Source organism: Crocodylus siamensis, chromosome 1 (genome assembly GCF_052110815.1).
Source record: "Crocodylus siamensis isolate JL-2025a chromosome 1, ASM5211081v1, whole genome shotgun sequence".
In the NCBI taxonomy this organism is placed as follows: domain Eukaryota; kingdom Metazoa; phylum Chordata; order Crocodylia; family Crocodylidae; genus Crocodylus; species Crocodylus siamensis.
This window is the reverse complement of record NC_143395.1, coordinates 122,527,798-122,549,727: the sequence shown is the minus strand read 5'-3', so window position 1 is coordinate 122,549,727 and position 21,930 is coordinate 122,527,798. Positions and strand designations below refer to the sequence as shown.

Here is a 21,930-nt window from a genome sequence, read left to right as displayed (position 1 = left end):
AGCAGGGTACTCAGATGATTTAGGAGGTTAAACTTGCCTCTTCCATGGAATTTGACCTTAGCCACAAAGTAATCCAATCTAACAGCATATGGATTTTTTAACAAGTTTTCTTCAGACTTGGTTTTCTCTCTTTTAGGACTTCATGGAACCAAGTTTTGGTTCTCTGTGTTCAGAGAGTTCTTTCACCTCTCTTAAAGATTAGATTTAACAAGTTACATCTCCCACAGTAAGTCAACAGCAACCTTTATTCTCCATTTAAGGACCTTTAGCATCTGTCTGCAGGCCTTTTGTCTGCTAATCTGTAGGACATCATCGTGACTGCAAAAATGCACAGTTAAATATGTATGTAGTAGGACTGAGCTGCAAGGTGGCCATGATACTTGCTGATGGCCTCACAATTCCAGTCCTGCTTTGGCTCACCGGGTACCCTCCCATTTTTGTCCCGCTCCTGCTGTGCCTTGATGATAACTGAGTGGGGAAAAAGGAAGGCTGCCCATGGGGTCTCAGTGAGCCTGTGTCTGCTGCCCATTTATGGGTTCCTCCCAAACGCCGCTTATCTCTGTCCTTCCACTTTGCTCCAGACTAATGCCAAGCCACCTCAGGCTTCTACACCCTTGTTAGGGTCTTGGCCTTCCCAGCTTTCACCTTTCTGCTCTAATTGGCCCTTTTGCCTAGGTCTACTGCACTGCACATGGCTTCTGGACTCTAGCACTAGTCTTGCCTTCTCGCGCTCTAGTTTCACCTGTCTTGGGCTTTGGGCCCTTGCCCCTGTTTCTCACCCTCTTGGGTTATGGCCTTAACCCTTCAGGCCCCCTCTACCACTTTCCCAGGCTTTCCAGTTGCTGCCTGTCATTGTCTTGAGCCTGACCCCTGGCAGTGCTCAAAACCCCACATATCCTTCGAGCACCTTGTGAGCTCCCCCTCCCCTGTTAGTCACTTCTAGTCCACTGGTCTAGAAGTGGTCTTTTGTTTTTAAAAAAAGACCCACTGGTCTTTTGTTTTTTTATAACAGAAGATAAAGCACACTGGCTGAAACAAAACTCTAAACCTGCTGGCTGTATAACAGACCCTTCTCATCCCAGGTCCGGCCCTGGCTCTCAGCTCTTTGCTTATAGTTCCCAGGGCAGCTCAAGTAAGTCAGCTGCAGAGCTCTTCTTGCTGCCTGCAGAGCCAAACTGCTTGCCTGTTCTCAGGCACTGGCTTTGTGCTTCCTAAGTCCTGCCCCTTCCTGTCAGGGAGCTTTCCACTCAGGAGTTTCCATTCAGGACTTGTTGACCAGTCTGCGTTCTCTGTTGTGGCTTAGCCCAGATGCCTGCAGCTCTGTGCTTCTGAGCTGTCTATATGCCTGCCCTGTTGCAGCTTACTGCTCTGGGAGAGTTATTTCCCCAGGGGTAGCTGCTACTTTTGTGGCTACAGGTCAGCCTATTTGGTGGTTGGCTTACTTGCAGTGAGCCTTAGTTCTTGCTGCTAGCTCTCCCAGAGCAAGCTCAGTCTGCTACAGTCTTCTGTTAAAGTAACAGGACCCTTCTGGATCCCTGTTACAGTGTAATAGCATTTGTGCATAATCACAGCCTAATGCTGTATAGCAGGGATGTCAAACATGGCCCGCAGGCTGCATTCAGCCTGTGGAACTATAAGATCTGGCCTACCGGTAGTTCAGCAGGGTGCTCGAAGTTGGGAGGAGAATGGTCTTCTGCAGAATTTGCAGTCCTTGGGATCTGATGACATTGGTGGCAGGCCCCCAGTCTGTGGTGCCTTCTGAACGTGGCCCCACTGCAGTTGCTGCCGGCCTCATTAATGCACTCGGGAGGGGTCCCTGTGGTCCAGATCTGACCCATTGCCCAGGGAGATCTTGACAACCTGATCAAGTCCATTTAATCGTTCCATCATGATGATAGGTTTGCCCATATTATTTACAATGTTAAGAATTACCATCGGAAATAAATGGAGAAAACACTGGTTTTATTTAATCAAAATATTTTTAAAACTTGGAGGACACTTGACTTGGATAGCCAAAAAAAGCACCAACACAGATTCCTGATCCTGAAAGTGTTGTATTTACATAATTCTGATAATATACTTTAGACGTACTGATTTCTATTTTTCATTCTAGCAAACAAGTCATTGTTTTTCATTAGCAAGCCCTTCACAGCAGAAATCAATATGTCCCTATCCAAAATATTCACTGTGTTGCCATTCAAAAGCGGAGTATTAATAAACAAACAGTGTATTGCATATATTAGTATTAATTTTAGTTTTGCGTACTATTTTCCCAATAATACGATTTATAGATTACATTCTTCTTTGATAATATGGGTCATAACATCTATTTTTCTCTAGCTTTCCATTAAAAGGTCTCAGTCTCAATCTAGAATAGATGGACATAAAAGGATTGGAATTTGAATAATGGAAAATGTCAGCTATTAAAATAACAATTGGGGACTGTTATTTAAATGAGCTTTTTATGTATGTGTAAAATTACTGACATTTAAAGCGCTCTGCATTTTTACTAAATTCTTTTTAGGCTGTGTCTGTGATTTTTGCATCATAAAACTGAAGCTGGGTTCTGGCAACATTACAAACCTGAAAGACAACAATAAAGGATAAGAGCAAAAATTGTCCTCAAATCGAATGTGAACATGCAAATACCATTGATGTTGGTAGACTATATGGATATATGAGAGTAAAATTTGACCCTACGTATTAAAAAGGCTTATCTCTGACTTTGCAGTATGCTCTAGTGAGTTAGATGTTTATACAGGTCAGAGAAAATACTCACCTTTATGTGCTGCAGGCATTGCTGCTGCTGCACTGGTGTCAGCGCAGCTACTGACATTGCTGTGTATGTGGCTGCCATCTAGGGTGTTCGTTAGTTCAGGTTCATGCCTGGTTTAACTCCACTAAGGCTAGGGGAAAGTATCATCAGTATGTTTAGAACTTGGCCAAAATTTGTAGGTGCTAACTAAATGAATTCTTCTTGCTTACCAACAAATAGATGCTGTCTGAAGCAGCTCCAGGAAAAGTGCGCATTGTTCATGGGGACATTTTGACTTACAGGATGGACAGAGCTTTTCCAGAACACCTTCGAAAAATGTGGCAAGATGGTTGGTATTTGTTCATGGCATACTAGTTTCATTTGTAAGTTGCTGTGAATTGAGATTGTTTGACAAGATATTTGGAGTTTTACCATATCATACCTGGTCATGGTTTTCATTTCCTCTCACTCTGTGATCCTTCAGAATGACTTCTCCTGAATGATAAACCTAGGTAAAATGGCTCACTTTACATCTCCTGTGTAACAAAGGAAAAGAAAACAGCAAAAAAGAGAAAATCAATACAGAGGCATGTTAAGGTAAAGATGCAGAAGTTTAAATTCTTTTAAAGCACTCGAGTTAAAATTGTTGGACTTTAAAGTTTCCTTAGGTCTGTGATCCTCAACCAGGGTTTTTCAGTACCCTGTGGATGTTTTGAGATCCTTTTAAGGGTGCTGTGTGTTACCACAAAATGTTAGTAGTGTTCAGTATGCAAACAGTATCCACAAGAAAAACCCAAAGACTTTAAATAAGAATTTATAGTGCCAGAAATATTCTGACCTGTTGTGGCCTTTCTCATTTCTTTGCAACAAAGGAATTGCTGTATTTTTCTGTAGTGAAAAAAAAAAATAAGAGCTGACATTTTCCAAGAACTGCCTTGAATCTAAAAAGGTTGAGGACTGCTGTCTTAGGTTATCCATATTGTGTTTAAAAAAAAAAAAAGAAAACTTTGCAGCTTCTACTCCTGCAGAGCACAGAGATAAAGCAAATAGTAATTTTTATCCTTCCTTTTGTGCAGTAAAACTCTGCTAATTAAATTCTGCTCCTCCCTTTCCTCCCTAAAGATTCCTGGTGAGTTCTCTTTTGAAACTTGTAGAATTCTTGTACTTGAAATGTCTTGCAAAATTCATTTCTTACTTCTGTAGCTTCAACCATGTTTTGTGAAAGTATAAGGTCCAATCATAACTTCTTACTAGATCTTGTAGTTTCTTAGGGCCAGATCTCACCTTTTTTCTTCTAGGATCATCTGATAGTACTCAGTAAACTTGGAGATAAGCTTACAAGTTTCTTTTTCAAAAGCTAAATTCTTAGTTAAAGATGGAGCCTCAGTTAAAAGGACGGAGCTTCCTTTTTAATCATTCCAGCTCCAGGCACTGCCCAACTGGGCAGCAGCCCCAGCTCTGCCCAGCTCCCTGCCTCCCTCCCTCCCTCCCTCCCTTTGGGGGGCCTCAATCACACCTCCCCCAACTTACCTGCAGGAGCCACTTTCCAGGCTGCTTGGGGCCATGTGCATGTACATGCACATTAGGGCTATGTGAAATGTCATGGGGTATTTCATTTTGAAGCTGTTTTGACACATTTCCAACTTGAAGCAGTGAAAACAACACAAAACAAAAGGATTTGAAATAGCTTCAAAATGAAACGAGGGCACTCAAAACATTTCAACTTTCAAAGCTGGGCTTACTTGGCTTCAGTGCCAGTCCCAGGCAGTAGCTTCCTCTCATCCAGCACACAGATACAGGGGCTCACACCCCCGGGAGGAGTCCGGCTCAGGCCAGCAGCCTTCCTGAGGGGTGTGAGCCCCTGGGTCTGTGCCCAGCTCTGGATCTGTTTCGTAGAGCCCCAATACACGTGGCAACCCCTGCTTTACTGCTGTCCTCCTGCTCTCTGCCAGCCTGCAGGGAGTTTGTTGCAAAACTGCAAAATCTGAGGGTTTCTCTAGTAAAATGAGAAACCTGCATTTGCCTCCAGTAAAATGTAAAATCCATGGTTTATTCCTTTTTTTCTTTGGGAAACAGAAAACCCAGATCCCTGCTTATAGATGTGTAATCTACCTTGTTTTTGTCATTTACTCTTTATGCTGTATAAACGGACTATCTAGGTGCATATTTCTTTGAATATCTGCATATTTTTCACTTTTGACATTTATAGAATACCAAGCCCTTGGTTCAGTTTGCTGGATACCTGTGGCATGTGTGGAGGTACAGATACTCATCACAAGCTTGCAGTGCCTGTTAATGCTGCTTAAGATTTATGTGGAGCCTCTCAGAATTTGAACCTGCCTTCATATTATTACTATTTTATTCTGAACTCCCCCACCACCAATTCCAGCATATAGGAAACAATGGAACATTTTTCTGACCATTAATTAAAATATGGGGGAAATCCTTTGGATTTAAGAACCCTCAAAATCTTGTTGCCAGTGACAAAACACCTATTTTCTGATTGACTTAGACTTTTCTTGGCCAGCTTTTAGATCTGTTCTTTTACAGCATCAGAAGCAAGTTTTAACCGTGTGAGCACACTGTGTCCATAGAGCAAGGCTGACTGGGACAGGCCTTTTCTGGGAACATTAATGCAACCCATAATAGTAATGGGTATTGATCTGAGAATCAAAAGGTCCCGAAGATGCAACTCCACAACTGAGGTTGATAGAGATTCCTGGCTGGTTTGAAAATATAATCAGTAAATTGGCTCTGCAGGAGATTTTCTGATCTGACTGACCTCTGAAACTAGTATGAGCTTTGATACAGTATAACCTCATAAAACCGGATAGCAGAAATCTGGTATTATAAAAAAATCTGGCACTTCCTGCACCGTGGTGACTGGGACTGGTCACCACACCCTCTGCCCTCCCAGATCCAAAGGGGGAAGCTTGCATGTGGTGGCTGCCACTGCCATTCACCACCCTATGACACCACTCTGGGATTGGCCACTGCTGCCTCCCACCCAAGTATTCTGCAAAAGAGATTGCAGACCTCAAATTTAATTAAGTGCTTGAACCAGTATCTTAGTTCATTCAGACTATGGAAAATGATAGTTCTACATTGTTTGCCCTGAATGAGTTGCTGAATACTAAGAAACATTTGTGAGAATATTAAACAGTCCACTTAAAAAGGCCTAAGAGAAAAAGATAATAGAATAATAGCACAGAAAAAAAATTAAGTGATTGCTCCTCCATGTAATGCTGCTTGCCTTTGAGTCAGATTTTTCAATGCCAGCACCTTTTGATGATGGCTTTGAGTTGGTGACATTATAATGACTGTTGCAAATTCTAAAGACTGTTAGAGGTAGCAAATTATAAACTAAGAAGCACTGTATTTGGTCATAAAACTGGAGTGCAATCCTATCAGTTGAATCAAAAGAGCTTATTCCTCATGGAAAGGATTGTATCCTCCTTGCACAGTAGCTGCAGTGACAAAAATTCTTTTAATACTTCCTTGAACTATAGTAAGTGCTGAGTGAAAGTGGTTGATTCAAGGAATTATCCATTCAGAACAAAAATAAACCAAATAACTTCATTGCATGACTAGAGGGAAAGAATGGCACAGTGAAGTGTTTATTCAGATTAAGAGAAAGGAAGAGATGCTAAAAAAATTGATGACAAAAATATGGGTGAAGGAATTGAAGCTGATTAAAGAAAATGAAGATCATGCAAAACAAAAGGCTTGAGAAGGTGCAGCCTATCTATAGCTACATTTAAGAAGACTTTTTTTTTTTACCTTTTTATATTTTTTGTGTTTGTTTTATTTCTGTTGAATTTCATATTTCTTTCATAGCTGTTCAGTTTTCAGCAATGTTTACTTTTAAAATACTAACCTAACATTGCTGAAAAAGTTTTTAGAAGTTCACTTAATGAAGTAATTTGTTTTTGTAATTAGGCATACATATATAATCTGATGAAAATAAGGTCTGTTAGTGTTCTTCTTGTAATAAATTTAATGTTTTAAAATATTTGACCATTTTTGCAGGGATTTGACAGTGCTTGACCAGTATTTAGCCAGTCAGGTGACCACTTAGGCATTTATGCTCAGCTCTCATTAAATTATGTTCTTAGCTACACCCATGTAGACCTGTAGGAACTATTGAAATTTAGCTACTCTGATGCAACTTAAATGAAAACCTAGCCCTGTTCCTGTAGCAAGGGGAGAAGACACACTCACTGTGGGTTAGTTTATATGAAACGTTTACTGCACAGTTGACTAATTGGCTATTCGGTAAATGTCTCCACGTCTACATGTGCAGCCCTATTAAGCTGGGTTAAATTAATTTATTCTGCAGCACTGCATCTGTAGATGCTGGTTGAGGCACAAGGATGCTTCGGTGCAGGGGCTGCCTGCTGGCTAGCTCCACACTGAAGATCCCTTGTGCCCCAGCCAGTCCCTCCGCAGTATGTTGAGTCAGAGAGGAGCAGTGCTTGGCTGGCAGGTGGACACACCAGACGCCCTGCCATTCAGAGCTGCTCTGCCCCAGCTCCATGTGCTGCACGTGAATAAACTGTGAAGGTTATTGCTCAAGTAAATCACTTCCAAGCACACATTCAAAGGCACATCTGGGAGCAATTAACTCCAGAACAATAAACTCTGCAGTTCATTCATGCACCATAATTGCATGAGTAGACACACCCTATTGACAGTATTGTCTAGAGCTTTGGAGATAACTGTTAGATGGGAGTGCCACAAATTAAGTTCCCTGCTCTCCCTTTAGTACCTTTCTAATCCTCTTCTACCTGATATTCTGCACTGCTTTCTGAACCCCATCAATCTGCTCCCAGCACTATCTGCTGTTGTGCTGCCAGCCTCCTCCCTGATCTTCCATAAACATGCAGAAGTTACTTATGCCATTTGTGGCACTTTTGCTGCTGGCTGGCTATACCTGTCTAGAGTGTGCATGTAAGAGATCTAGGGTGATAATCTATAGTTTATGTGCAACATAATAATTATACTCATAAATATCAAAAGGCATATATGGGGAGGGAGGGGGAGAGGGATATAGTAAGATTTTTACAAAAGACTTTTTTTTTTTTTAATTCTAATAGATCCACCAAATATACATATCATTGGGAATCTGCCATTCAGTGTTTCAACTCCGCTAATCATCAAGTGGCTTGAAAATGTTTCCAATCGAAATGGACCTTTTATTTATGGCAGGACTCAGATGACTTTGACTTTTCAGAAAGAAGTTGGAGAGGTAAGATTTCATAGTTATTAGGGGCTGGAAGGGACCGTTATGAATTGATGCTTAAAATATGTCAAAATATTGCAGTGGCAGATGACAAATACCCAAGAGGTTTTGTTTAACTATAGAGTTTTAAAGTCACCTAATATTCTACACTTTTAAATTGAAAATTGGGGAAGCAGCCCTTGCAAAGTGCTTAAGCTTGTGTATTTAGCTACAAATAATTTAATTAATATTAATTTAAAAATCAGTTCACTTCTTTGCATTACACGCAATAGCTTCTTCCTATGTGGAGCACATCTCTCAAAGGTATTAAGATGCTTACAGTTTTACCCACAGATCTCTGAGTGAATTTCATAACAACTTATCTTCTGTCTTTGACTATTTCCTTCTTGTATTGTATCAAGTAGTATGAAGTCTTCAGTTATCAATTCATCTGATTTTTGCTTGATTTTTTCCCTCCCTCTTCTCCCCCCCCCCCCCAAGTACCTCAAAAATCAAATGAGGAGTTAGGCCTTTTACCTTTCTTTGGTCGCCTCTACACATTATTGATGTTTCACAATTAACTGGTTCATTACACAATTAACTAAAACCAGCTACATGTGCGAAGTACCTATCATGCCATGAAAAGGTCCAGCAAGCTATAAAGTTAGATCTCAAAAATGTGTACTATAAAGCTGGTTTGTAACCAGCTTTAACTGGCAAATGTAGCAGGATCTCCCCTCTAGCTGGAAGCCCTAGCAGGTGGCTAGGCTCCCTGCTGTAGGGAACACTAACTTTCAGCTCTGGTAGCACCCCAGGTTGCTGCCCAGAATCCTGCAGCTTTAGGCACTGGGTTCTGGTGGCATGCCTCGTGGTGCTGGGACCCAGGTGGGTCCTGGAAGCCACAGGGTGTGGTTACAATCTCCCAGCCCAGGGAGTATGTGAAATCCCTGGGGCTGGGAGACCCTGGCAGGTGTGGTTTCTTAGCCCTGGGGGTTTCAAACACCCCTGAGGTGGGGAGATTGTGGAAGCTGTCTCCCCCAGCTGCAGGGGTGTGTGGGGACTGTGCTTCTTGCTGATGCATGGGGAGCCTAGGGTTTGGCTGCCCCTGCACCAGCAATAAGGCACATGGATCTAATGTGCAATCCCCCAGTCATACCTCCTGCCATGTACATATAGTATTACAGGAGGTGTAATTGTGTGTATTGTGTATTAGATCCCATTGTGTCTTTACCTGTATGTGTAAAAGGGCCCTCTATTCCAGGGCTCCCTTTCAAACTGAATGGTTGCAATTTTGAAATGGTCATAATACTGCATTCCACCAGTAATTAAAATCTTTGAAAGGAGGGAGTTTTTTCTGTGAAGCCTTCTAGTCACTGGCCTTGGCTTCCCTGAATTAAGTTTTGAAATCAAGTGTTCTCAGTAGAGCTTCTGCCAGTCTGCTTGCCACATCCAGACCCTGGTCAGAATAAGATTGGGTGGTATCAAATCAGTTTCTGGCTCTAAGAATAGCTCCTTGAGCAGATTTGTGACTGGTTACACTTGTAATAACTGAATCCTGTAAAAATTAACTGTACAGCTGACCCACCATCAAATCTGAGTCAGTTGACAAAGAGATATACCAGATGAGTGACTCTAGAGGATCTTCAGACATTTCTTTATATTGCCCCTCCTGAAAGCTGCCACAAGGTATGACTGTAAATAAGCTGGAATTTAATTTGTTCACAAGGGAACATCTGACTTGTAATATCTAACTTGCTGTAATGTCAACGCTTTAAGAAGGTGATGATGTGGTATCAGTTTGAGAGAACTAAATTATTTTTTTTTCTGTTCAGTGTTGTGTGATTTGTATTCAGATTTGTATGTCCCTTAAGTAGATGTTGCTCTTGAAAGGATAAAGTTTTTGTTTCCAGAAGATAAGCTTAGATATTAAGTTTTACCTAGAAGGACTTTTTGAAATTGTTTCATTCCTAGTGGGTTACTGTATTTGCTGCTATCAGTCTGCTACAGTTATTACGGTGTTTGTGAGAACAGGGTTTCAGCTAAGTACTGAATTGGTTCCACTAGGTGGCTGTAGAGAACACTAGGGAAAATCATTTGATGTATTGTGACTTGGAAATAAAGGTGGGTTTGATAATTTTTGAGTTGGTGAATTCTGGCACAAAAGGTCTAGTTTAGTTTCTCCAAATACTTGATACTGTAAGAGGCATTATCTTAAACATGAGCAGTTGGTTTAACCAACTAGACTTTAAAACATAAAGGTGAAAGGATGGGAAGAATATGGAATGCTGTGATGGTAATGAGAAATAAATATAAAGACAGTTGGAAAACATAAATGCCCTCCGTACTTTATATAGCTATAGCCAGCTGTACATGCCATTAGCATTTCTTTCAATGTGATGTGCAGATTATAGTGTTTCTGCACCCAACATAGCACAAATGAGATGCAAAACAGCATGCACACTAAGTTCCCAGTATTTAAAAAGTTGAAAAGACTAGAACGTTAATAAGTGGGGGAATGTGTTCAAGGTCACAGAATCTGTTTTAAGATCTTTTGGTTACCTTTTCTTTTTTATTTAAACTCACAAATGTTTCCATTGCATCTTTTGTAAGACAAAAGTTATTCAGTGCTTCAGTTACTTACCTGAGCTAATCACATGCCTGTTTGGGAGTGAATCTGTATTTTCCCTCATGACTAGTTTGACATCCAGTCCTCTCTTAACTGTAAGAACAAGCTTCCCTGAATTTTGTCCTCTTGAATACTCTTCTTTCCTGGAATCATATTTTGAGTTACTACACTCAAGTTTCTCCATTTTGGTTATCTGTACTGTCTTAGGCAAATCAGTTTGCCTCCTTTTTTTTATGTATCATGGTAGCTGTTCAAAAAAAATGGCAGTTGCATTTTAAGTATTTATAATATCTATTAGATAGAAGAATGGGGATAATAGCCATTTCCTGCAGGTATCTAGATAAATGCTTTTTCATAGATTTCATAGACATTAGGGCTGGAAGGGACCTCAGAATATCGAGTCCAACCCCCTGCCCAAAGGGCAGGGAGTCAGCTGGGCTCAAGGGATCCCAGCAAGATAAGCATCCAATTTGCTCTTGAAGGTGTTCAATGTAGGTGCTTGAACCACCTCCAGTGGCAGGCTGTTCCAGACCTTGGGGGCTCGGGCAGTAAAGAAATTCTTCCTTATGTCCAGCCTGAAACGGTCTTGCCATAGTTTATAACCGTTTGACCTCATCATCCCTTGGGGCGCTCTGGTGAACAAACTTTCCCCCAGATACTGGTGGTCACCCCTGATAAACTTATAGGTGGCCATCAGATCACCCCTGAGCTTGCGCTTTTCCAGGCTAAAGAGCGCCATGGCTCTCAGCCAGTCATTGTAAAGTCTGTTTTCCTGACCTCTGCTCATGTACGTGGCTCTTCTCTGGATTCTCTCTTTGAATTGTGGGGTCCAAAACTGGACACAGTACTCCAGCTGCAGCCTCACCAAGGCTGAATACAAGGGGAGAATGACGCCCCAGGATTTGCTTGAGAAGCATCTATGGATGCAAGCCAGCGTTTTGGTTGCTTTACTAGCCACAGCATCGCACTGAAGGCTCATGTTCATCTTGTGGTCAGTGATTTACCCCCAAGTCTCTTTCTTCTGTAGTGCTAGCCAGCGTAGCACTGCCGAGCCTATAAGGATGCTGCAGGTTTTTCCTCCCAAGGTGGAGAACCTTGCATTTTTCGGTGTTAAACACCTTGTCCACCCATTTGTTGAACCTCTCCAGGTCAGCCTGGATCAGCATCCTGTCTTCAAGCATGGATGCTTTGCCCCAAAATTTGGTGTCATCAGCGAACTTGGCCAGTCCACTTCTGACTCCAATGTCCACATCGTTAATGAAGATGTTGAACAATATGGGTCCAAGGACAGAGTCTCGGGGGGACCCCACTGTTCACAGGACACCATGACAATTGACTTCCTTCAATTACCACCCTCTGGGTCCAACCATGGAGCCAGTTTCCCAGCCAGAGCATTGTGGTGGACCCAAGGCCACAGCTGGCCGGTTTCACCAAGGGGTGATCATGGGATACCAGATTGAGGGCTTTTTTTTTTTTTTTTTTGAAGTCAAGATATGACATCAGTCTCTTCTCCCTTGTCCAGGTGATGGGTCATGTGGTTGTAAAAGGAAACAAGATTGGTCAAGCAAGACCTACCCGCAACAAACCGGTGCTGGCTATCCTTCAGGATGTTGGTGTCAGCCAGTCCATTAAGGATCGCCTCTTTAATAAACTTTTCTAAGACCTTCCCCAGGATAGAGGTCAGGCTGATGGGCCTGTAGTTTGCTGGATCCATTTTCCTCCCTTTCTTGAAGATTGGCACCACACTGGCCTTCTTCCAGTCTTCGGGCACTACACCAGAGTGCCAGGAGTTCTCAAAGATCTGTGCCAGAGGCTGGGCTATGATGCTTGCCAGCTCCTCAAGTACCCTGGGGTGTAGATTGTCAGGGCCAACTGACTTGAAGGTATCCAGCCTCTCATGGTGTTCCTTCAGGAGGTCAGCATTGATAGAGGGCAGGGGATCTCCCTCTCCCACCATAGTGGGTATGGGTGTCCCATGGGACTGATGAAAGACCGACACAAAGTACCCATTTAATAGGTTGGCTTTTTCCTGGTTCAGCAGGAGTCCAACATTGCCCTTGCTTTTCCTCTGGCTCCCCACATATCTGAAAAAGGACTTTTTTTTTGTCCTTGATACTCAAAGCTAGTTGGAGTTCAGTTGCAGCCCTGGCTTTCCTGGTTTGCTCCCTGCAGGACTGGACCAGTGCAGAATATTCCTCCTTGGAGGTGAATCCCATCCTCCATCCTTTTGTAGACCTTTCTTTTTAGCCTCAGGAGGTCTGCTAGATCCCTGGAGAGCAAGGGGGCCTGCTGTGCCCTCTTGCTGCCTTTCTTCCAAGATGGAATAGAATTAACTTGTGCATTGAGGATTGCTCCCTTGAGGAGCAACCACTCTTCTTGAACTCCCCTCTCCCTGGGGTCATGGTCCCTTAGGGCCTCACTGACAAGCCTCCCGAGCTTGTCAAAGTCGGCTTTGCTGAAGTCAAGGACTTCTGTGTTGCTGACTGACTTGCCAGCTTTACGGCAATGGTGAAGGTGATCAAGTCGTGGTCGCTGTCACCCAGCTTCCCATCGATCACAAGGTCACCAATTGGGTCATCCTTAGTTGCCAGTACTAGGTTGAGCAGCGCTTTACCTCTTGTTGGCCCATAGACTTCTTGAGTCAGGTAGAGGTCATCCACGCACAATAGGAAGCTTTGCGACTGCTTGGATTTTGCTGAGTGATCCTCCCATGAGATATCTAGGTAGTTGAAGTCACCCATGACATCCATGGTCCCAGAGCATGCGGCCTCAGCCAGTTCCCGGGTAAACTCCTAGTCAAGCTCAGGACTTTGTGTGGAAGGTCAGTAGTAGACTCCCACCATTGTGTCCCCTGTGCCGTGTTCCCCATGGATTTTAACCCAGACGGTCTCTAGTCATCACCAACATCAGCTTGCAGGAATGCGCAGCTTTCCTTAACATGGAGAGCTACACCCCCCGCCCCTTTTATCTATACTCCTGTACAGGGTATAGCCGTCTATACCTGTGGTCCAGTTATGGGTGGAGTCCCACCAGGTCTCCATTATCCGTACGATGTCATAATTATTTGTGTTATTCCCCAAGCTCCTGGCACTTGTGTACAGGCAGGCAAGTGTCCCCTTGGGGGCTCTTACCTTGCCCACAGATTGTACCAGGGCTGGGGCAGGGGTGGGCTCCCTTAAGTGCCTTGGTCTGCTGGCTTTGCAAGGGTTGCTTAGCAGGCCAGCAGTGACGGTAGCCCCCTGTCCCCCAGCAGGCTTAGTTTAAAGCCCGGTGGAGCAAGTCAGCCGGTCTGGGTGAGAAGAGGCTCCTCCCCATCTCTTCCCAGCAGCTCGCTGCCTCTCTTGTCAAAGAGTGGGCTGTGATCATGGAAGCCAAAGCCTTCCTGATGACACCAGCGCCGCAATCTTTGGTTGACTACCTGGATCCTCCTCTCCCTCCTCCTTTTTAGATCATCGAATGAAAAATTCTGGTGAAATAGCAGTTCATTCTACTTCTGTTTGCAGCAAAAAGGAAGAGGAAAGTATGCCATTCTTTTTCCAGCAAGCAATACACATTTAAATATAAGTGGAAGGAAGATAAGCGTGTTCTTGTTTTAACAGATTTTAATTGTTTGAGAGCAGCTTGTACATATATCTTCAGGGTGGGTTTAATTTGAATCATGATTTAAATCATTGGTCAAAAGCCATCAATTTAATCATTGTTTTCTACAAATCGGCATTTTCTTTTTGTTGGCTATAACCTTAATACATATTATTCACAACTCAGAAATAGATGCTTCATTTTTAGAAGGTACACTCGCAAATCTTCGGGTCCAGTCCCCCCACTCTAGGCAGGAACACATAAAGGTCAAGTGACCCCAGCGAGGTGACTGTTCAGTGTCTTCTTGAAAACCTCCAGGGTAGGTGACTGCACCCCCTCTGGAGGGAGTTTATTCTGCAGTCTGGACACCCTGACTGTGAAGGAGTTTTTCCTGGTATTAAGCCTGAACTGGCCTTCCAGGAATCTGTATGCATTGGTCCTGGTCTTCCCCAGGGGTGCCCTAGTGAACAGTTGTTCACCGAAGTCCTGATGTTAACAAGGATGTTATCTCTGGAGAGACAAATTGACAGCTTGAGAACTGAAGCTAAGCATCACAGAGATGCTTAATGGGATCTGCTAGACCAGGGATTGTCAAGCCAGGGTACACGTACCCCTAGGGGTACTTAGAAAGGCCATAGGGAGTATGTGTGGGTGGGCAGGAATGGAGCATGCCCCGGGGCACGGCAGCGGTGTCTTCCCCAGTGTATTCCCATACTTTGCTTCTTCCCTGGGGGAGAGGGAGGGGCACACCAGGTGCCGCCAGCCCTATGTCGCACACCGTAGCACCTCCCTGCTCCCGATGGCCTTTCTAGCTTACTCTCTCTGCCAGCTATCTGTGCCCATGCCTCCTTCCCCTGCTCCTGGGAAAGGGCAGTGGTGCCCTTCTGCAGGCTGCACACGCACCTCCCAGCCAGCCAGATGTGGGAGCCAGCACCACCCTGTGCTATAGTTGCCATGCCCTGTGCCACTTTCCCACTGCAGGTTGTATGTGAGGTTTGGTTGGCTGCTGGTGGGCGGCACGCGATTGGCTGGATGCGAGGTTTGTCAGCAGCCCACAGAGCCTCACGTACAACCTGCCATGGAGAAGCGGTGCGGGGCGTGGCAGCAGTAGCACAAGGTGGTGGCGGCCACCATGTGACAGTCTCCCTCCCTTCCCCCTACCCGGCTGGCTGGGTGGCATGTGTGCGGCCCACAGGGGGGCACTGCTGCCCTCACCCCTCTGGCCGTGGGAGTGGGCACAGACAGCACCCCTCTCCCCCCCAACTTCTTCCCTCTCACCTGCCCTGCCCCTTCCCCTTCCCCCTCACACACATGCTTACCTGCTGGGAGGGGAGGGGGACAGCGGGTGTCTGCGTGTCTGCATCTGCGTGTGCGCATGTGTCTGTCTGTCTCCTGTCCACTCAGTGGCAGCAGCAGGTACATGGCATTGCATGGCTCTTGGGACAGAAGCAGCGGGGTGCAGAGTCCAGCCTGCAGCAGCAGCTGCCTCTGCCCCATGCACAGATCTGGAGGGCATGTGGCCCCTGGGCCTCCACTGGGGTGTGCACAGCAGCAGGAGCCAACTCTCCCCCTTCCCCCCTCCCCCCCCAAACCAGACGAACCACTCTCATGGCTCTGTCCCACACTCTGCCCTAGCTGTGCAGTGCCTGCCCCTGCCCCAGTTCTGCTCTCTCCCTTACCACGAGGACCTTGATCTGTTGTCTGCCCCCGCCCCTTTAAAAAGAAGAAAAAAATATAAAGGGGTACATGAGCTAAAACAGAAAGAATACACATGTTTAAAAAAGGTTGAAGACCCCTGTGCTAGACTGAGCATGGAGTCCCATTAGGTAGAGTGGTTTTCTTTAATCTTTACTAAACTGTAGAGGAGCCTCTGGGAACCTCATAAGATTGAGCCCTTAATATAGTCCATGGCCTCTTGTGATCTGTTTATAAAACATTTCTAAAAAGGTTACATGACTATATTGTCTCAAATAATATATTATTAGAAGTTATAATCTCTATTGATTCTTTGAGTTTTAACATATCTTAAATAAAAACTATTTTTATATAGTGTGTTTTTTAAAAAAGCATCTTAAAACAATCAAAAAATACAATTGAATAAAGATCAGCTTGTTTAAAAAAAATCCAATTTGTTTGTTTGTATGTATTTATTTATTTATTTTAAATCATTGATTTGCATCCACCCTGTATACCTTAGAATTTTAGTACATGTCCACGTGGTCAGCTATGCCATATTGGTTTTAGTGTGAGACCTCCCATAATAGTACTGTTATTTTTAATATCTTTTTAGTAGAAATATATGACTATTTTCAAAGAAAAAAGTTAGTGATAAACCTTTTTCATTTGAAGTTACAAAGCATGGAGAATATTCTGTACGTCAGAGGTGTTCAGCATCACCCTTGATTTAGATCCAAGAAAGACTTTTAGGACCTGCTTAGGTTGTAAACAGACCTCTCATTTGAGGTGGCTCTGATTGATATGAGTAAAACCAAGGACCAAAGAGGAGCTCTTTGCTCGCGTAGCCCTTTCTAGTTGCATTGCTGCCTCTCAGCCACTGGGTGGTCAGGAAAAGCACACAGCCAGATAGTCTTGTCCCTGGAATGACTGGCAATTGGTTTGAATGAGCCAGGTGACAAGCATATACAGCATTGTCATGGTAAAGAGCTAGAACATTTTTTTTATTGTACACTTTACCAGTAAATAAAGTGGGAAATTGGACTCTTGGACAAGTGCAAAGCCCTTCACTTGGCAGAATAATTCCATGCTCAAATACAGACGGGTGAATGATTGGCTGGGCTACAGTACTGCAGAGAAGGACCTGGGGGTTACAGTGGACCGTTAGCTGAATATGAGCCAGCAGTTTGCTCTTGTTGCAAAAATACACCCCCCAAAAACCAAAACAGCGGTATCCAGAATTGTGTTAAAATGAGTGTCGCTTGCAAGTCAAGAGAAGTCATTCTTCCACTCTATTCAACACTGATGTACCTGGAGGACTGTGTCCAGTTTTGGACCTCGTGCTTCAAGAAATAGGTGGACAAATTACAGAAAGTTCAGCATAGAGCGACAAAAATTATCAGGGTCCTGGAAAACAGGATTTATGAAGAAAGGCTGTAAGAATTAGGGTTATTTACTCTGAAGCGGAGAAGACTGAGGAGGTATTTGGTAACAGCTTCAAAACGCCTGAAGGGCGTTCATAGAGAGGATGGAGATGGGTTTTGCTCTGTGGCTGTAGGTGACTAGACTAGGAGCAATGACCTCAAGCTGCAGCAGAGGAAATTTTAGGTTGGAAATTAGGAAGAGCTTTCTGATGATAAGAGTAGTTAGTCATTGGAACAGGCTACATAAATTGTGGAATCTCCATCCTTGGAAGTTTTCAAAACCAGTTTGGATAGACGCTTGGCTGAGATGGTTTAGATGATCCTGCCTTGAGTATGGGGCTGGACTGGATGACCTTGTGAGGTCTCTTCAAATCCTAGTTTCCTATGATCCTATGACTTGTATCTATGTAGGATCCTGGGACAAAATGTTTTATCTCAGGAGAAATGTGACATTGGTTAGATGGTAATTTATACCTTGAGAAAGTACAAATGTTGAGTACATTACCTGGGGAAAAAAAATACAACTCTGCAATGTCACTTAGATTGTTGGGTACAGAATCCAAGGTTGTCCAGGTATGGTTTGAAGTGGGTATGAAGAAATGCTAGATGGATCTAAAAGGCCAGAAATGAGTAAAGAGGAACAACTGATACAGTTTTTTTTAAAGGTACAAATTGTATTGATATACCATGTGTCTGAAAGACTGCCCTGATTTATTTTTCAAATAAATTGACTCATTGCTGAAGGGATGTTTTTAACAGCAGCTTCCCATGAACTAGTACTGAAGATGTTGGTGTATACATTGCAAAACCAAGTCTTGAGCTTTCTTCCTGAAATTAACACTGAAAGCAATTGAGCATCCTCCTCTGGCACTTAAATCACCCTAAGTCTCAATTAATAGGAACTTAAAAATCATTTTCATATAAACAGTCACAGTTCAGTTGCTTTATTTACATGAGCCATCAGAGACCATGGCAGCTTTGCGGAGATAGTGTTTTAACTGGAGGCTATGTTTTTACCATCAGATATCAATGTAATTTTTTTTTCTCTCTTCATAGTGAAAACATTGTTACAGTAAATGATGATGTTGTTTTCATGTGCCAGCCTTTATTGGCACTGGAGTGCTTTCTGAAGCCTGTTACTGTGGGTTTTTTTGAGCAAAAACATAGAGGTCTCATCTATACTGGTAAAATATTTATTAAAACAAAAAGAAGGATTTCCTACCAGTGCCAGTTCATGGAATTTATAGTTCATGGCATACACACAGCTTTGGTATCTCTCCTGTTTCATAGATTCATAGATGCTAGGGTTGGAAGGAACTCAACAGATCATCAAGTCCGACCCCTTGCCTAGGCAGGAAGGAGTGCTGGGGTCAGATGACCCCTGCCAGGTGCCTATCCAGCCTTCTCTTAAAGGCCGACAAGGTAGGGGAGAGCACCACCTCCCTTGGAAGCCTATTCCAAATTCTGGCCACCCATACTGTGAAGAAGTTCCTTCTGATGTCCAGCCTAAATCTGCTGTCTGTCAGTTTGTGACCATTGTTGCTTGTTACCTTAAGAGACGCCCTGGTGAACAGAGAGTCTCTGATCCCTTACTGTCTCCCTAATGAATTTGTAGGCAGCCACAAGATGACCTCTCAGCCTTCTCTTGTGGAGGATGAAGAGGTCCAGGTCCCTCAGTCTCTCCTCATAGGGCTTGTCCTGTAAGACCCTAACCATACAAGCCGCCCTCCTCTGGACCCTCTCAAGTATATTAACATCCCTCTTTAAGTATGAAGCCCAAAACGGATGTAGTACTCTGACTGTGGTCTGACCAGTGCCACATAGAGGGGAAGTATCGCTTCCTTGGATCTGTTTGTCGTCCATCTGCTGATGCATGACAAAGTGCAGTTAGCTTTGCTGGTGATTGTCACACTGACAACTCATGTTCATCTTGGAGTCCACTATGACTCCAGGGTCCCTTTCTGCTTGTGTGCTGCTGAGAGGGTCACTTCCCAGCGAGTAGGTGTGATGAATATTTTTGTGCCCTAGATGCAGCCCTCTGCACTTGTCCTTGTTGTACTGAATCCTGTTGTGTACTGCCCACTTTTCTAACCTGTACAGGCCTGCCTGCAATCGTTCCCTACCCTCTGGAGTGTGCACCTCTCTCCACAACTTAGTATTGTCCTCAAATTTGGACAGGGTACACTTCACACCCACTTCCAAGTCACTGATGAAGATATTGAAGAGTACAGGTCCAAGGACCGAACCCTGTGGGACCCACTACCCACATCCTTCCAGGTCAATACTAACCCGTCTACTACCACTCTCTGGGTGCAACCGCTAAGCCAATTTGCTACCCACCGAACCATATAAACATCTATGTCACAGCCTCTTTATTTATAAGACTAGGATGAGATACCGTATTGAAGCACTTGCTAAAATCCAAGAAAATGGCACCCACCTCTACTCCTGCATCTAAGCATTTTGTGTGTTTATCACATTTTATGAAAAATAGCAGGAAATTGTTAGAGCTTTCTTTTACACTGGGGGGCTGGCAAGCTGTGGGCTGGACCATCCCAGCCCCAGTCTGTCATGGGTTGGGTAGCTTTTGCAGCTCATCAGTGGAGGAAAGGGAGTTATCTGTACCAAGGTTAGGCAGCTGGGAGCTGAGTCCACACTACCACTGCTTCTCCCAGGCCTCCAACTCCCTAACTGCCCATGCCAATGCTGCTGCTGCTTGCTTCTCTAAACCCCCTGCTCCTTGATTACAGCATGGGTGCAGCTTCCGGCCAGTGGGTAACTGAGCTAGGGCTAGGCAACAGGAAGAAAATCTCTTACTCTGATTTTTAAATAATCTTGACTTTTGGCTTAATATAAAAGGTAATAGAGCTCTAATATTCTTTCTATTTGATCAGTCTGGTTCATTGATTCATATTTTAATCCTCCAGAGGCTCATAGCTAGCACAGGAAGCAAGCAACGCAGTAGGCTGTCCATCATGTCTCAACACCTCTGCACTGTTGAAAACTGTTTCATAATTCCAGGTCGAGCCTTTCTTCCAAAACCAGAGGTAAGTCTTCTTTGTACATTAACTTTGCTAACTGGACAACTGTGATTTATAGGTTCATCTGACTCTTTAGAATAACACCAACAGGTAGAAAGCATGAATAGTTTTACAAAGAGGATAGATCCTGGTATGTGCCAAGTGCTTGTATGTCCAATCTCAATGGAAGCTGCAAGGGGAGCAGTGCTTTACAGGACCAAGCCAAAGAGCAGTGTGGGCCTACCCCTGAATAAAATATTGGAGAAATAGAAAAGGGGCTTAGAGTTGAATTATATAACAACGCAGTAAATTGAATAATGTAATAACAAGATATATGGAAAGACATCCAAGATGAAGCATATGAAAAGCTTTGGACTTGTTTAGAAAGGAGATGAGTAAGAGGAAATGGGATCAGTCTATGCAAAATAATAAATGCACAAAGAAGATAAATACCAAAAAAGGGGACAAGTGGTTAGCTATGTGGTTTGTTTGTTTCTTGGGAGGGGTTTTTTTTAAATTTTTTTTTGTTTGTAGTTTTTTTTAATGAATACATAGTGACTTCTGGCTTCCATGAAGTTATTGTCCTCTGGATTACCAGCTGAATTGCCTCCTTCCTTTCTTCCAATTAGTCTTGCCAAACACCATCTAGGGAGACATTTTCACTTTCTGGCCTTGTGTAATACAGGAGGAAGAGATTCAGCAGGAACCATGAATCTGCTATCCCAGAATAGCTTGGATAGGGTACTCTTGTGAGAAGTGGTAAGTGAGTTGAGAGAGAGGATTTGAACCTGATTTTCTTTATATCCCGAGTAAATGTCCTAACCTAGTGGCACCCAACAGTCTGGCCCTGTGGGTTGGATGAGTGCTGTGGGGTCAGTCTGGGCCAGACCCTGTGTAGGGTTGATATATGGAGTTGGTCCATGGGTGTGATCCAACATGCCAGCCTGCGCACCAGGATCGAGCCATGCACTGGCGCAGTCCAGCATGCAAGGCCATGTTATCTGGCCTGCCAGATTCTCCATGGGTCCAGAAATTTGGCAGCATGAGAGTGGCAGTTAACGCTACCACTGGTCCCCTGCCACCACATTTTGCTGGATCACACAGCTCACATGGGCTGGAGGTTGAACACTCCCGGCCTACACAGTGGACTGTTGTATAAAAGGAGACAATGTTACATATTTCCCTCTAGCCACCATTTTTTTCCCAGATAAAACTATTTCATGAATTCAAGGAAATGTGTTTTTAATAAAACCTCACTTTTTGGTGAGTATGTGTGGAAGGTGGAGATAGTGGAAGGTGAGAGAGACCAAGATACCAGCCCTAAATTGAACAATTTTGACCTGGAAACCTTCAGTAATAAACATGGAATCCTAAAGCCATTTCTCCCCTGCCCCAGTAGTGTTGTGTAAGTCAGACTAATTTTTTTTTCAACTTGACCTTTTTCTGTAGTTTTATGTATCAGTAGAAGCAGCTTAGGAAACAGTATGTGCAGCCTGCAGACAGACAGCTAGTATAAATTGCTTCGGATTGCTGGCAGGACACGTAACCTCTGTACTCTGCCTCTCTTCACCTTCCTGTCACTGGAAGATCCCATGGGCTGCCCAAAAAAAGGTGTGCCAGGGGAGTGTCTC

The 21,930-nt window shown here is 43.8% G+C and overlaps 1 protein-coding gene across 4 annotated transcripts in view; it reads left to right on the top strand.

Annotated features, from left to right (window-relative positions):
* TFB1M (transcription factor B1, mitochondrial) overlaps positions 1 to 21,930 on the top strand; it is a 49,675-nt gene that overhangs the window by 8,112 nt on the left and 19,633 nt on the right. For 3 of the 4 annotated variants that reach the window (XM_090041721.1, XM_090041710.1, XM_090041716.1), the window contains exons 4-6: positions 2,996 to 3,104; positions 7,852 to 8,003; positions 20,207 to 20,326. In XM_090041721.1, the coding sequence (XP_089897847.1) occupies positions 2,996 to 3,104; positions 7,852 to 8,003; positions 20,207 to 20,326 (381 nt within the window). The remainder of the gene's footprint in view (positions 1 to 2,995; positions 3,105 to 7,851; positions 8,004 to 20,206; positions 20,327 to 21,930) is intronic. The other variant, XM_090041730.1, reaches the window with a different exon arrangement.